At 36.8% G+C, this 15,870-nt stretch overlaps 1 protein-coding gene across 1 annotated transcript in view; it reads left to right on the top strand.

Annotated features, from left to right (window-relative positions):
• The window catches only part of BMP6 (bone morphogenetic protein 6), a 251,761-nt gene that overhangs the window by 152,034 nt on the left and 83,857 nt on the right, over positions 1-15,870 (top strand). The window contains exon 2 of the mRNA XM_044667801.1: positions 11,996-12,188. Coding sequence (XP_044523736.1) covers positions 11,996-12,188 — 193 coding nt within the window. The remainder of the gene's footprint in view (positions 1-11,995; positions 12,189-15,870) is intronic.

Raw genomic sequence — 15,870 nt, 5'->3', positions numbered from 1 at the left:
CTTTTTCTTACCACCTTTGAAAAATGTTTTTCCTTCCCTAAATGTTATCACAACTCTGAGAATGATAACACAAAATAATACTTCAAGAGTGCACACTACAAAGAAAATGGTGTACATTACAAATGTCTGAATTACATAAGTCATCAATACCAGAATTCAGAAAGGTTGGAGAGTTGATGAAATCGCAAGTTTTAACTCCCTTTTCATGAGTCCATTTAGTTCTAGAGACCACTAAGCAGCTTCAGAATTCTTATCTGGGTTTGACTAATTTTTTTAAAACCCTGTATAAGTACTGTACTTTGTATGTGCATTAGGGTGACTACATCCAGCCTTTCTTGAGAACAGAATCAATGTCAATAGAATAATTTAAATGAGATAAGTAGAATATCTACAATAGAGACTGAAGAGCAATGATGGGCAAACTATTCCCCATGGGCCAGATCCAGGCTACATCCACTACATCTGGACGTGGGGGCTTAGTGATTAGGAATTGCTTAAGGCAGTGATAGCTGAACTACAGCCTGGATCTGGCCCATGGGGAATAGTTTGCCCATCACTGCATAGAGCAGAGGTCAGCAACCTTTTTGGCTGTGAGAGCCATAAACGCCACATTTTTTAAAATGTAATTTTGTGAGAGCCATACAGTGCTCACAGTGCGCGCTCCTGTAACAGTGCCTGAAAAAAAATTGGCTTTATGACTCCTGCAGAAAGAGCCATATCTGGCCCTCAAAAGAGCCAGATATGGCTTGAGAGCCATACGTTGCCAACCCCTGGCATAGAGCATCATATCTGGGATTTATTGCTGTGATCTGCTCTAATAATTTATCTCCCCTCTGTCCTCTGGTTTTCTTTCTTACCATCATCCTAGTGTGCATTCTTAGGGTAAGAGTTTATGACATTCACCATTATAAGAGCTCTAGGGACAGGCTTCAGACTTCTCTTCCTTGGGTCATGGTAGTCCTGTGATAACATGTTTTGTTGAATTGATTTGCAAGATTGTCTCATTCTTTGACAAATGAAAGAAATGGGAGAATAATATGTTGATCTTTGTAGCCTTTTATAACTTCAAAAAGACTTTCATAAATATTTTTTAAAATTTGAACTGCACAACAACCCTATATCTCCATTTAATAGGTTTGAAAACTGAGACCCAGAAAGGTTAAGGACCTTGCCCAAAGCAGCCAAAATAGGAATTGGAACTCAGACTTTCTGCCTCCCCACCCATTCAAAAGGATATGGGAATGGGAATAGAGAAGAAGGGACTAATGGGAAAAGATGTTTCAAGGGAGAATTTGATAGGATTTGTAAATGGACTAGATACAAAGAGAGAAGAAGGAAAGTTAAAGATTACACTAAGGTTACAAACTGAATGAATCCTCATACTATAGAGAAGTGGTCAGAAACAGAAATCAAGGGAAACATTTACATAAGAAAAACAAATGTGTATATGAGAAAAGAACAGGTGTGTGTGGGAAAAATATTTGGGACGTGCTAAGATTGAGGTGCTGGTGGGATGCTCAGATAGAGCTGACTTATATGCAGTTAGAGATGAAGGCCTGGAATTCAGAAGAATGTTCACAGACAGAGCTAGAGATTTGGGAGCTATCTATATGGAGATGGTAAGGGAAACTGTGGGAGAAAGTACATTTGCCAGGATCTAAAGAATGAAAATATCCTCTTTAATGATCCTTGATGGTTTCCCTCTGAGATTATCCCTAATTTATCTTGTACATATCTTGTTGCACATAGTTGTTTGCATATTGTCTTCCCCATTAGACTGTGAGCTCCTTGAGAGAAGGGAGTGGTTTTTTTTGTTGTTGTTGTTTTGCATTTCTTTGTATCCTTCTTAACACAGTGCTTGGCACATAGTAGGTGCTTACTAAATTCTTCTCAAATTGACTTGAAATAAATAAGAACAGATGAAGACCAAAAACAGGCACACTATACTGTGACATGTTAACCCTTAGCATCTACACATGGTAGCTCATAGCTCTGTATCTCCCTAGATTCTTTGAACTAAGCTAAATAACCTTTTTTGAGCAAAGGTCATAACTAGGCATGAACTGGGCAGCTAGGTATAGATATAGATAGAGTGTCTGGACACTTACTGTCTATGTGACTCCCTCTCTTGTTTGCCCTAATTTCCTCATCTATAAAATGAGCTGGAGAAGGAAATGGGAAACCACTCTGATATCTTTGCCAAGAAAACCCCAAATAAGATCACAAAAAGTTGGACCCAACTGAAATGACTGAACAACAACATAAACTAGAAAAGTCAAATTCAGCCTCCAATGCAATAAAGGGAATAGAAGGTCCTCCTGTCTCACTCAAAAAAGTGGGAGAGTGATGGCAATCATTGAGGGGGAGTGATGTCAATATTCTTTTTTTTAATTTTTTTTAATTTTTTAGAAAAATTTTCCATGGTTACATGATTCATGTTCTTTCTGTTCCCCCCACACCAAACCCCTCCCTGTAGCTGACATGCATTTCCACTGGGTTTTACATGTGTCATTGATCAAGACCTGTTTCCATATTATTGATAGTTGCACTGGGGTGGTCTTTTAGAGTCTACATCCCAAATCATATCCCCATCAACTCGTGTTCAAACAGTTGTTTTTCTTCTGTGTTTCTACTCCCACAGTTCTTCCTCTGAATGTGGATAGTGTTATTTCTTATAAGTCCCTCAGAATTGTCCTGGATCATTGCATTGCTACTAGTAGAGAAGTTCATTACATTCAACTTTACCACAGTGTATCAGTCTCTGTGTATGATGTTCTCCTGATGCTGCTCCTTTCACTCTGTATCAATTCCTGGACGTCATTCCAGTTCACATGGAATTCCTCCAGTTCATTATTCCTTTGTGCACATTTTTCACAGTATTCCATCACCAGCAGATACCACAATTTGTTCAGTTATGAAGGGCATACCCTCGTTTTCCAGGTTTTTGCCAGCACAAAGAGGGCAGCTATAAATATTTTTGTACAAGTCTTTTTTCCCTATGATCTCTTTGGGGTGTAAACCCAGCTGTGGTATGACTGGATCAAAGGGCAGACAGTCTTTTAGCAGCCTTTGGGCATAGTTCCTAATTGCCATCCTGAATGGTTGGATCAATTTACAACTCTACCAGCAATGGACATTAATATGTCCCAATTTTGCCACATCCCCTCCAATATTTATTACTTTCCTTTGCTGTCATGTTAGCTAATCTGCTAGGTATGAGGTGGTACCTCAGAGTTGTTTTGATTTGCATTTCTCTAATTATAAGAGATTTAGAACACTTTTTCATGTGCTTATTGATAGTTTTGATTTCTTTATCTGAAAATTGCCTATTCATCTCCCTTGCCCATTTATCAATTGGGGAATGGCTTGATTTTTTGTATAACTGATACAGCTCCTTATATATTTGAGTAATTAGACCTTTGTCAGAGTTTTTTTAATAAATATTTTTCCCAATTTGTTGATTCCCTTCTAATTTTGGTTGCATTGGTTTTGTTTGTTCAAAACCTTTTTAATTTAATGTAATCAAAATTATTTATTTTACAATTTGTAATTTTTTCTAACTCTTGCTTGGTTTAAAAATATTTCATTTCCCAGAGACCTGACAAGTATACTATTCTGTGTTCACCTAATTTACTTATAGTTTCCTTCTTTATATTCAAGTCATTCATCCATTCTGAATTTATCTTGGTTAAATATTCTTTTCAGTTCTCTTCCCTCATCTCAAATCTCAACTCTATCTAATTCAAATACTTCAAGCTTATCTTTCTCTGTCTTTGTCTCTGTCTTTCTTACTATCAATTCATTGGTTCATTTCCTAGAATGAATGACATTTACCCTGATATACCCTCCTGAGGAACCAAGATATGATCATATTTTAAAATGCTGTTAATTCAGTAGATTATTAAAGTAGAGTACTATTATTTCCCACCCTCTCTTACTGCTTACTTCCTTAAGCATTTCACCAAAAGAATGAGGAATAACTTAAAGGACAGGTGAAATTTAAGACAATCAATTTTGTTGCTAGCATGAGACTTTGATAGAATATTGGTAGAATATTTGGTAAAATTAGAGAAGGGAAGTAGAGATTTTGAAATTAATGATTAAAGCAAGTTTGAGGGATTATATATCTTTTTCTGTTTAAGTGTATTCTCCCTGTCAGTCATGAAAAATTCTGAGTTCTTTCTAGTTATCTTTAATGTCCAATAGTAACATAAAAGGAAAGGAAAGGTTCTAAATGTCAGCAAATTAAAATGTAATACAAAAACTGTAACCAAATGTGCACCTGTCAAAATGACTACCTGCCTTGAGGACAATGGTAGGAAAGTCAATGCACTCGTTCCAAGGAGCAAGTGAAAATTCCATGTCTTCTTTACTATTAGAGACAGTATAGTGTAGTGGAAGGGGCAGCTTGATGGTGTAATGGATAGAGCACCAGGCCTGGAGTCCAGAAGACTCTTTATTGTAAGTTCAGATGAAACCTCAGAATATACTAGCTTTGAGACCCTAGACAAATTATCACTTAACCCTAATTGCCCCAGTTTCTTCATCTATAAAAAGAGCTGGAGAAGGAAATGGCAAACCACTCTAGTATCTTTGCCAAGAAAACCCCAAGTGGGGTCATGAAGAATCATAACCAACAGAAATGACTAAATGACCACAAAAGCATATTTAAGAGAACAGTGTTATCAGTGGTTGGAATCATATAAATTTGGATTCTGCCTCTGATATTTATTAGTTACGGGCAAGTCTCTTCACCCCTCTATGAATTTCAGTTTGTTCATTTTAAAGATGGGTCTTATATACCTACAGTACTTATTTCATGGAGTTGCAAGGCTTTAATGAAAAGTGTTTTCCCAGTTTTAAAAATGTTACATAAATGGCAGCTACTGTTATTTAAGACTGAATAATTGGAAGAAAGCTAGGTAGTTGCTTTTTCTTTTATAACATTTGGTTCAAGTACTACAGAAGACCCTTCATGACTTGATGGTGCCCTTTTGTGAGATAGTCATTGTCCCTCCTTCTGATGTACCTGTTCTTCTTCACCTGTGCTTTACAAATTGTGTCTCAGGACTTTATTTGTCCTCAGTGACACTGCAATATGTGTCCCAAAGGAGAAGCCACATGATTTGTTCTCCTGTAATGCTGAACACTAGGAGTAAATATCTCCTGTCACATTCTGCACATCTTCATAAATTTACTGGCTACTGCCTCAAAGCCTGTAAAAAAAGGGCCCATTTTCCAGTGACATTATTCTCTTATTCAAGGCCCAGAAAAACTAAGGATCTGGTGAAATGGAGAGTGGAGTAATGGGAGAGAGTATGTGTTGGGGTGGGGAGAAACACCCACCAATGCCTCCATGCCCTGTTTCAGGGAAATGTTAAGTGAATGGTTTAGCCTGAACTTAATCTAGAGGCAAATCGATAACTGAACACTTAGATGCTCATTCCATTATATACTGAGGAAAATAAAGTAAATAACTGAAGAAAAATGTGCTTTCTGGTACTATACCAATAATAAAGAATAATGTTTTAAATCAGAGGAGGAAAAGAGAGTAATTAAGAAACTTTCGGCTGGTCACTTTTCTTTTTCCTTTATTCCTTGGATACTTCCCCACCCCCATGCTTGGATAAGAGTTTCCTCCTCTAGCCCCGGTTTTCCGGTGCTTAATCCTATAGTGAAACCATCAGCTCATATTTGACATGGAAATTACTGCAGAGCCAGAAGTCTAGTGTGACTGTTTGACTAAAGGATTCAGAAAGAAGGAAAGAAGAAGCCGCGAGGATAGAAGCCTCTACCTCAATACAAATGTATTTTCTTTTCACCCTGTCATTAATTAATTAATGGAAACCAAATAAAAATGTAAATACATGTATCCCACTAGTCTATCACACTTGAATGTTTTCCACTTTCAGCAGTACCAGTTCCTCAGAACTGCCAACTTTGAACTTACTTGTCTTGAGAATAGATATGGCTGACAGATGGAAATTAATTTATTTTAGAAATAAAATTGATTAAAGAATTAGTCAAGAAAGTGGTTAGGACTTGTCTCAGTGAATTCAGAATATTATTTGCAAAGTACTTTGGGTGGAAAACAAGAAACTAGGAAGATGAGAATAAGAAACTATGATTTCCCACAATTAGGTATACCATAGGCATTCCGCACCCCCCCCGAACCCCATATCATACATCCAAATAAAGCACTCTGAGTAAATTTATTTGAATTACAAAAACACTGACCTTTGAAATAAATGCCTAGAATCATATGGTCTTCTAACTATAGGACTGGACACATAAAGCACAGTAACTGTCCAAAAAACCCCAGCAGGACTTAATGGCTCATAAAAAAAGAAATGTATGGTGAGAATAGTCCTAGTGGATGGTTTTCTTTTCTACTCCAGGGTTGAGGTCAATAACCTCAGTTCTAGTTGAAAGAAAGGACTACCATTTTCCTTCTTAGTTTATATGTGCTTAAAACATACTCTTGCATAAATGTTACTCCTGAGGTTGTTCATTAGCCCAATTTCTTATTACAATTTCTTTGAGCATATCTAAACCTGGATGGCTTACTGCTGCTGTTCTTCATCTGATAGGGATGCATTCAAGAATCTGCTTCTATGGATTTTTCTGGCCAATATGGTAAGGGCCTTAAGAACAGTTGTTCCATCCAGGTCCAGGCTTGTTCTAGCCATTGGCAGGAATACATCCGTTTTTCTTCTTCCATCACCACTGGGTTATAGTTTTGTTGAGGATGGGGAGTGTTGTGTACAGATGCCTCAGATTAGAAATTAGTATTGGCTTTCACTTCTCAGTGGTCAGGCCAACCTGAACCAATTCACAGTTAGGAAAGGTTGGAAGGAAGCATGAGAAACAACTCTCCACATGTCCCTGTGCTTGGCACGCCTGGTCTATGCTGTGAATAATAGGTCATCTGATGCAGTGTAATTAGATAGGAGGATGAATCCCGAGTAATTCTGGGAACTGCAACAAGGAATTGGCCTCTGTGCTTTACTTTTAGCTTTTAAAACTTGAATTTTCAGTTGAAACTGAATAGTTTCCTTGTCATGGTCAGAAGTCCACTGTGGAGAAATACTGGAATTTATTATTTTTCAAGCTGCCACCCAAACTGAAAAATATTGCCCAATAGCCAACTCTCAATTATTCAGGAACTGATTATCCAGTTTGTGGATTATTCATGCCCATTGTTTCCTGCCTTCTTTCTCTCTTGGGTCCTTTCTTGGCTATCTTTTCATAGAGGTAATAATAGAGTCGTTTTAGTCCATTTTCTTATGCTTTTAAAGAAAGTCAGAGTCTCAGATATTATTTAACTCATTTTATAAGATCAAAGAGCTGAGGGACTTGCTCAGGGTCATGTAGTCAGTTAATATTAGATCTGGAATTAGAATTCAGGCTTCCTAGCTCTTTTTACTATATTATATTTCCTCCCCAGGAACTGTTTTGATGGGAAGAATTTGGAGATGTTGACACAAGTTGTCTCAGTAGTCTCTATATTTCGAATTATCATTTAAAACTTCATTTGCAGAAGCAAAAGAGGGATTATTATAAGTGGAGTCTGCGACTGTTACCTGGAGAAAATAGCCAGAAGACAGCTTGGGGGGTGGGGGTGGGGATGGTATCTATGATTCTCTTCACTGTTGTGGCTAATCTCAATGCTTCTCTACTACCTGCTACTATCTCTGAGCTAGATGGTAGATGAAACAAGGAAACGGTATGTAAACGTTCTGTGTGTGAAGATTGCTACAAGCATGGGCCTGCAGAACTACAAAAAAGGAATGTCCCAGTTGTAGAGTTCTTAGGTGTGACTTTAAAAGGTAAAAGGTCCCTAAGATTCCTAACTTTTCAAGAAGGAATTAATGACTGTTTGTTTTTTGTTTTTAATCAGTGTTTTAAATTCCCTCTTGGGTTGTAAGTTGCATCTCCCCAAATAGTGCTCCATTCTCTCTTGTCATTTCTCATCCTATTTCTACCTCCACTGTTTCTTTTCTTTGATAACCAGGCTATATTACTGTATCTACTTCAACGGTTCTTAACTTCTGTTGTATCATGAACCTCTTTGGCAGTCTGATGAAGACTATAGACTCCTTCACAGAAAAATGCTTGTAAAGGCATAAAATCAAGTATATAGGCTAACAAAGACCAATTATATTGAAATATTAAAAACAAAAACATGAGTTCACAGACCCCAGTTCAAGAAATAGTTCTTTTGCATGTTTTTATTCAGTGACTATAAAAAGCTATTCCTTTTCACAGAATACTTAAAGAGAAAAAAGTTTGGAGGAGCAGGTCAATCATCTGCATTTTATTCTTTAGGGGACCCATTAAAGAGAGCTATCAGTGGACTACTAAATAAAAGAAAACCACTAAGTAAAGACATGGTCTTTGACTCAGAGGAGAGAGGATTTCTTAAGCTATGTATGGCAGCTGAACTCCCATATATTGACCAACTGAGCTGTACCAAGTGCTAGAAACTGCATTAAACCAGTATCACGTGTTAGCCAAAAGCACAACCATCTCAAATATCTCCTATCATATATGTACTTAACTGGTGTTTAAGGAAGTCAGACTCATATTGTTTAAAGATTATATTAAATTATATATATAATACATATTATATATATATATATATATAAAGGGAACTTATTTTGCTAGTAATCCAAATCTTCATATCTACATACTGGCTGTAGCATAATTTCATTTATTTACAGCATCCTGAGGAGACAGCATTACCAAATACTCTGTACAAATACAATTGTAGGCAAAAGGGTGGGGGAGGAAGGGGAGTTTTCCAAGTGAACTTCAATGAGAGGGAAGTGATTCAGTGGCTGAGATGTTATGCAGAAAGCAAATAAGGCAAGGCAGTACAGCATTGAGTAGAGAAGAGTCATAGGGAAGGATGTTGAGGATACCATAGTCAAATGGGATGAAGAAATTCAGGAATAGAAGAATAAAGATAGATTCTCATGGGGTTACGATAAAGCACAGTGATTCTGAATGNTGCATATATATATATATATATATATAAAGGGAACTTATTTTGCTAGTAATCCAAATCTTCATATCTACATACTGGCTGTAGCATAATTTCATTTATTTACAGCATCCTGAGGAGACAGCATTACCAAATACTCTGTACAAATACAATTGTAGGCAAAAGGGTGGGGGAGGAAGGGGAGTTTTCCAAGTGAACTTCAATGAGAGGGAAGTGATTCAGTGGCTGAGATGTTATGCAGAAAGCAAATAAGGCAAGGCAGTACAGCATTGAGTAGAGAAGAGTCATAGGGAAGGATGTTGAGGATACCATAGTCAAATGGGATGAAGAAATTCAGGAATAGAAGAATAAAGATAGATTCTCATGGGGTTACGATAAAGCACAGTGATTCTGAATGAACTCTAGAGAAGAATAAACAGGAAAAGTAGAATAAAGCACAAGTACTTTAAAGTGAAAATCAGAAAAATGTATCCTTGGTGGAGGAGAAATGGGGAAACCATGCTAACGGAGGTGGTTTTTAGACCAGTCTTGTAAAGCCCAACCACATCCTCAAAGTGGCTGAATCTTGGGAATCGTCACCCTTACATTGCCTTTATCTATGGCTTGCCATCTGTTAGTGAATGTTTACCAGGCTATCCTATAATGCTTTTAACTTTTTTAGTCCACAGTTGTCTAATACTCTATAGTTATAATTTTCCCATGCTCTTAGTTTAATCATACTCTTAATAGTAACAAGCTACCATGGTTCAGTACTATGGCAAGATCTGAGTAGCTTTCAAATTCTATTCCTAACTTTTTTTTGCTCATTGACTGGACCCTCACACTTTCACTGGGTCCCTAATAAGAAGATTTTAAGGGGTCTTACAAGTTAATTTATACTTGTATCTACCTCTTTTTTTGCTTCACCCTGCTAATTATTGCAACTTATTAAAGAGATTAAAAGATTCCTTTGCAGGTCCTTAATGTTAGCTCTCAAAGAAACACTGTGACTCTGTACTTAGCTGATAATATAAAAATTAATAACGAAACTTTGCCATAGGTGTGATGGAACTTTTGGATTTTTCTTCCCTAGATATATTAGGGGAATTAGATATTCCTCACTTTTAAGCAACAAGGATAAATCAAACTTAAAAGGCATACCAACTCCAGGGAAAAATGATAGCTATGTGCTGATGGGTGTCCTTGAGTGAACCCTTCAACAATATTGTTTTTCAAGGGCTGTCACTAATTAGAAAAACTGCTCTCTTGTTAGATCTGTAAAGTGATTTTTCCTTTAGTTGGTCTTCCCTGTTCTCTTATTTGATGTTTTGCATATCAAACTGAAACAAAACTCCTCCTACTCCAAGTATTTGAGAGAGAGGGAGATAGAAAAAGAAAACAATTTAGCGTAACATATTTTTTAACACATCATGGTCATAATTCATTTAAGTTCTGCATTAAAGTCCCTGTGCTTTTTAGGTTACACAGCTTTATTCATTATAACATGCTGAGATTTCAGAATCCTGAAAGTTATGTCTGCTACATTTTATTCTGACAATGCTGGAGAAAAATACAAGTTGAGTGGAAGGGGGGTGAGGGAATATTGGAGCAGGTGAATAATTTGAAATTTCTCCCTGCTAAAATCCCCAAGAAAATACTGCCATACAGGATTAATTTAGTGTTAAGATTTAGCTGTGGTTGCCATAAAGACTGAAAGAAAGGGAACAACAGGACAGGCCTGTTTCTTAACACTAGTGACAACACTAACGATTTATTGTGGGAAATAGGCAGTTCTTTTTTACAAAGCTCATTCGCTGAATGTCTGCACTTTGATATTACACCCTGGTAAAAGGTTTCACATAGACCCCCCAGAAAAGTCATTCCTGAAAAGTTGTAGTTATAGGCAGTTCTCCATGATCTGTATTCAGAGTGTAGAGAGATGTAATAGATAATCCATGTAAACTTCCTCTCTACAAAAAATTTTTAAAATTTTTCTATTTAATTCAGTTCAACAAACATGAATTAAATACCTAATATATGCAAGATACTGGGATAGGCTTTATAGATATGAAGAAAAAACAAGTCTTTGTCCTTAAGGATTTTATTATTATACCAGAATTTTTGAAACCTAAAGTGCTAGAAAATTCACCAATTCATAGGATAGTAACAAAAATAATGCCTAATACTTATTTGATAATTCAAGGCTTGCACAATTTTTTGTGTATACTCTCTTATTCACAACAGTCCTATGAAGTAGGTGCTGTTATTATCCCCTTTTTACAGGGGAGGAAACTGGAGTTCATTCATTCATTTGACATTTTTTAGATGTAAAAAAGCATAGAGTGCTGGGATCTAAAGTCAGGAAGACCTGAGCTCAAATATGACTTCAAACACTTACTAATTATGTGACCCTGGGAAAGTCACTTAACTCTGCCTCTATTACCTCATCTGTTAAATGAGCTAGAGAAGGAAATGACAAACTATTCCAGTATCTTTGCCAAGCAAACCCCAAATGGAGTCATAGAGAATTGGGCAAGATCGAAATGGCTGAAAAACATGTGCTGAGTGCTAGAGTACAAAAAGAGGCAAACAGTATAGTCCCTGCCCTCAAGAAGTTTTCATTTTAATGACTCAGAAAGTTCAAGTGACTTGCCAGAGGTTACACAGCCTCATAAGTATCTTGGTAAGGATTTAAACTCAAAATCTTCCAGATTCTAAGGTCACCACTCCTACAATATCACCTGGCTGTTTCAGTAAGTTTTAGAGCCTCAAGGGATTTTAGAAATCATGTGTCTTTCTCCTCTTCTTTTTTCCAGTACTTATCTGAAATGAGTCATCAGAGATAGGAGAAGAAAAAGCAAATGTTTTAGATAACCTACTAACTGTATGATGAATTTCACAAGTGGGAATTGGCAAAAATTAGGTGAAACTGTAAAACTTTAATAAGGTTCTCATGTGGTATTTAGAGAAGTAACAATGACTATCACTTTCTCTTGTTTAATCTTATAGTGGAATATGACAAGGAATTCTCCCCTCGCCAACGCCATCACAAGGAATTCAAGTTCAACTTGTCCCAGATTCCTGAGGGAGAGGCTGTAACTGCTGCTGAGTTTCGAATCTACAAGGATTGTGTCATGGGGACCTTTAAAAACCAAACTTTTCTTATCAGCATTTATCAAGTCTTACAGGAGCACCAGCACAGGTATGAAGGTCCAGGGCATCCCAGGGGATAGGGCTTGCCCCAATTCCCATTCTCTCATTGTATGGCTCTGAGTGAGTTTGTTGTAAGTGTAATTCTGGGCTCTGGAGCAAAACATGAAGTTGTGCTATTTATTCAGACTGGCAGTGTAAAGGCAATTTGCGGGCAATTGGGTTCGTTGTAGCTGAATGGGACACATTCCAGACTGTTTTAATCCAACTGCCAGTCAGTTAGCATTTACTAAGTGCACATCCTGAGGAGGGGCATCATGGTGAGATAGGCAAGAAAGAGATTATGTTATTTCCTAGCCTGCGATCTTATGGGGGTAAGGGAAAGGGAAGATAGAGCAAACACAAAAGCAAGTCCAAACTAATGTAATATAAATTATTCCACAGTAGAATTGAATGTAACATTGCCATGTTAAAACAATGTAGCAATCCAGAAAGCCATGTAATCTAATACTCAATATGCTTTTTACCTACATTCTTCTTATGTCCTAGAGTGATGCCAGGCACCTTTTTAAATCAACTACTTTGAAATACAACTAAACAATAACATATATATGTATATATATATATATGTATATTCTTTAATAGAGATTGGAAGAAAATTTGGAGTAACGTAAATAATGTTTAGTGAGTATTTGTATCCTCTCTACCTCTCTGTCTTTGTCCTTTTCTCTCTGTTTTTTCCTCTTGGTAAAGTTGCCGAAGTTCAAAGTATTGAAGTTCCTAATAAAAAATTATATGATACAATATCAAATTTAACTACTCAAAGGGGAAGAAAACAACACAGCTGCTTCAAAATATATTCTGGGGTCTATACCAGAAGATCTCAAACAAAACAGTCATAAAATGATTGGGCAGGTTGGAAGGGAGTCAAGAGAGAATTATAAGGAAAAATATCCCGCTTGGATGCAATCATAAATAGTGTTTCTTAGGAAAACAAAGTCTTTCATATATTTACATAGTAGCTTAATGTCAAGAGCACCAGTGATTTCATTGTGTTTGCATTTTCCCCAACAATATGACTATTTACTTTGATGTCAGCCATGCAAACTGAATATTTCACAGAATGTAGAAAAGACTAGTCTTTGCCTGGTTAGCTAATACATTTTGGGAATTTGCCTTTAACAACTGTCCCAAGCTTGGTGGATACTGAAGAGCAAGACAGTAAGTTTGCCAAAGAATCTTGAAGCTTGGATCTTGCTGAGTATTGTGTGGGTTGTTTGGTAGTCTAGGGTGCCACTAGGTACATGAACATTGTTGTACAGAGTAGATCCCAAACTTTTTGGCCTACTGCCCCCTTTCCAGAAAAAAATATTACTTAGCCCCCTGGAAATTAATGGGGTTTTTTTGTTTGTTTTTTTGTTTTTTGTTTTTTTTTTAAACCCTCGTACTTTGGTGTATTGTCCCATAGGTGGAAGATTAGTAAGGGTGGACAAATGGGGGTCAAGTGACTTGCCCAGGGTCACACAGCTGGGAAGTGGCTGAGGTGGAAATTAATGTTTTTAAAATTTTAATAGCAATTAATAGGAAAGATAAATGGACCTGTGGCCATCACCGCCCCTCCTGGACCAGGGGACAGTGGCTCCCACTTTGGGAATCACTGGAGTAGAATGTTCAAATAAGGATATTACAGCCGAATGTCAGCATCACTGACATTGGAATAAAAGTGAAATAAATTCAGTCTGATGGGGGAGGAGGGGACTATTTAGATACCTGCTAGGAATTTATTGTGTTTTGTTTTCTAAACAAAGGCCCTTTGTGGGGTCTTTGGATGTTCACAGACAAAGAATAATGACTCTTGAAGTCACTTTAACACTTCTGTAGTGTTTAAGGATTAGACTATCATATGATTTTAAACATGGCTTTGTTTCCTAATTCAAATCATAACTGTGAATTAGAACAATAAATTCATTTACTAATGATTATGATGACAAAAATAATAATACAGTTTGATTCAGCAAACATTTTTGAATGCCTTTTACGTGTCAAGAATTATGCTATGTCCTAAGGGTGGTACAAAGCTTAATTAAGACATGGTTTTTTATGTAGAAATGTGTTTTGCATGGTGGTTCATGTGTGGCCCAGATCAAATTGCTTGCCGGCTTCAGGAGTGGAGACAATTTAGATCATGTAGCTTCAGAAAGTTTGCATGTAAGTTTGTTGTTACATATAATTGTTAAAAAAAATTAAATTAAAAATAAAAAAGACATGGTTCTTGCCTTTTTGGAACCAAAAGTTGAATAGGAGGATATGACATGAAGAAAAGTATAATATAAAAAGCTTCAATATTTCAAAGATCTATCATTTTATCTGTGTGGGTATTCCTTCCATTGATGCTTATCACAGCTTCTCTTTAACTTAATTTCTTTGAGAGTTGTAGAGAAAAAGAAAAACTCACTCTCATGCAGACAACCTGGTGATGTCCTGCACTGAATTTAGATAGATAGACCATTAGGCAAGAGAAATAAAGCTCATCATTCACAAGGCTCATTCTCCAAGCTCTTTCCAATTTGGTAGGATTTTTTTGAGAATCTTTGAGAATTCCAAGTCATTGCCATATATTCTGATGAAGTATCAGAGTAAAACTCTAGTGGACATAAAATAGCACGCATTAATGTTTTAGAATTGGAGGTTAGAATCACCAAAATCAGGGGAAGAGAGATAATTGAACCATGGAATCAAGAAAGTAGAAGCTGCTACCAAGAGTATTAACAAAGGCATCAGCCACTCTTTCTCTCTGAGGCTGTCTGCAGGCCCAAATCTTTGGACTGGTATTCCTAAGCTGGTCCTTACACTGTGACTGCAGAGCTGTCTGTTGATAAAAGGAAGAATAAGAGAGATAAGTGAAACCTCTTTAAACTAAAGCCACAAAGCTCTGGTGAGTTGTATTCTTAAGTAACTTCTTATGTGTCTTTGAATTTCTTTATATTGTATTATATGTGTACTTGAAAAATTCTTCAGAGTGTATTAGAAGCTGCCCAGAGCAATAAGCACAGAGTACACTATAGGGCTTGGCAACAGGAAGTCTATATCATAAGTTTTGTGATAGCTGTGCACTTGACAATGCCTTTTAAATTCTCCTCAGCTCTCCTGAGCATTTCTATGCCAGAAGCTGTGGGATAGTCAACAGCCAAAGAGTCTAAAGCCCTTCTCCAGTTCCAGAGATTCTGATGACTTCCATGGACAGCAGAAGAAGACACTAGTCTTCCTAGATCAATGTGAAGTTTATAAGTCTACCCCCCAAAACTTGCAATTAACTCAATTAGGATATTCTACATTCTTGAAAAATTATGGGGGAAGGGAATGGGGACCGAATTGGATAATTCCTTTTATAGGAGAAGGTTAATGCTTGCTGAGAGATTACCAGGGTTTAAGTGTCAGTTTCCTGATAATATTTGAAAAGTCTTAAAGGAAATGGAATGCTTTTGTATACATTAGGTATACGGAGGGAAAGAGATGATTATTTACATACATGAATGAATCCCACTAGTCAAGAGCTATTTCAGGCTTGTAAGAAGTATTCTCTATCTTTAAATAAACTTGCAGGTATAATTGACATACTTATACAATTAGTTGACTGCATAAATCATTGGAAGAAGATGGGGAGCTTGAAATCAAGAGTAGGGAATGCAGCAAAGAAGGCAAGAGACTTGCCCCAACATCTGATAACGACAAAT

This window comes from Gracilinanus agilis, chromosome 1 (assembly GCF_016433145.1).
Source record: "Gracilinanus agilis isolate LMUSP501 chromosome 1, AgileGrace, whole genome shotgun sequence".
NCBI lineage: Eukaryota > Metazoa > Chordata > Mammalia > Didelphimorphia > Didelphidae > Gracilinanus > Gracilinanus agilis.
Note: the sequence above shows the minus strand (reverse complement) of the source record. Positions and strands in the feature narration are given on the sequence as shown.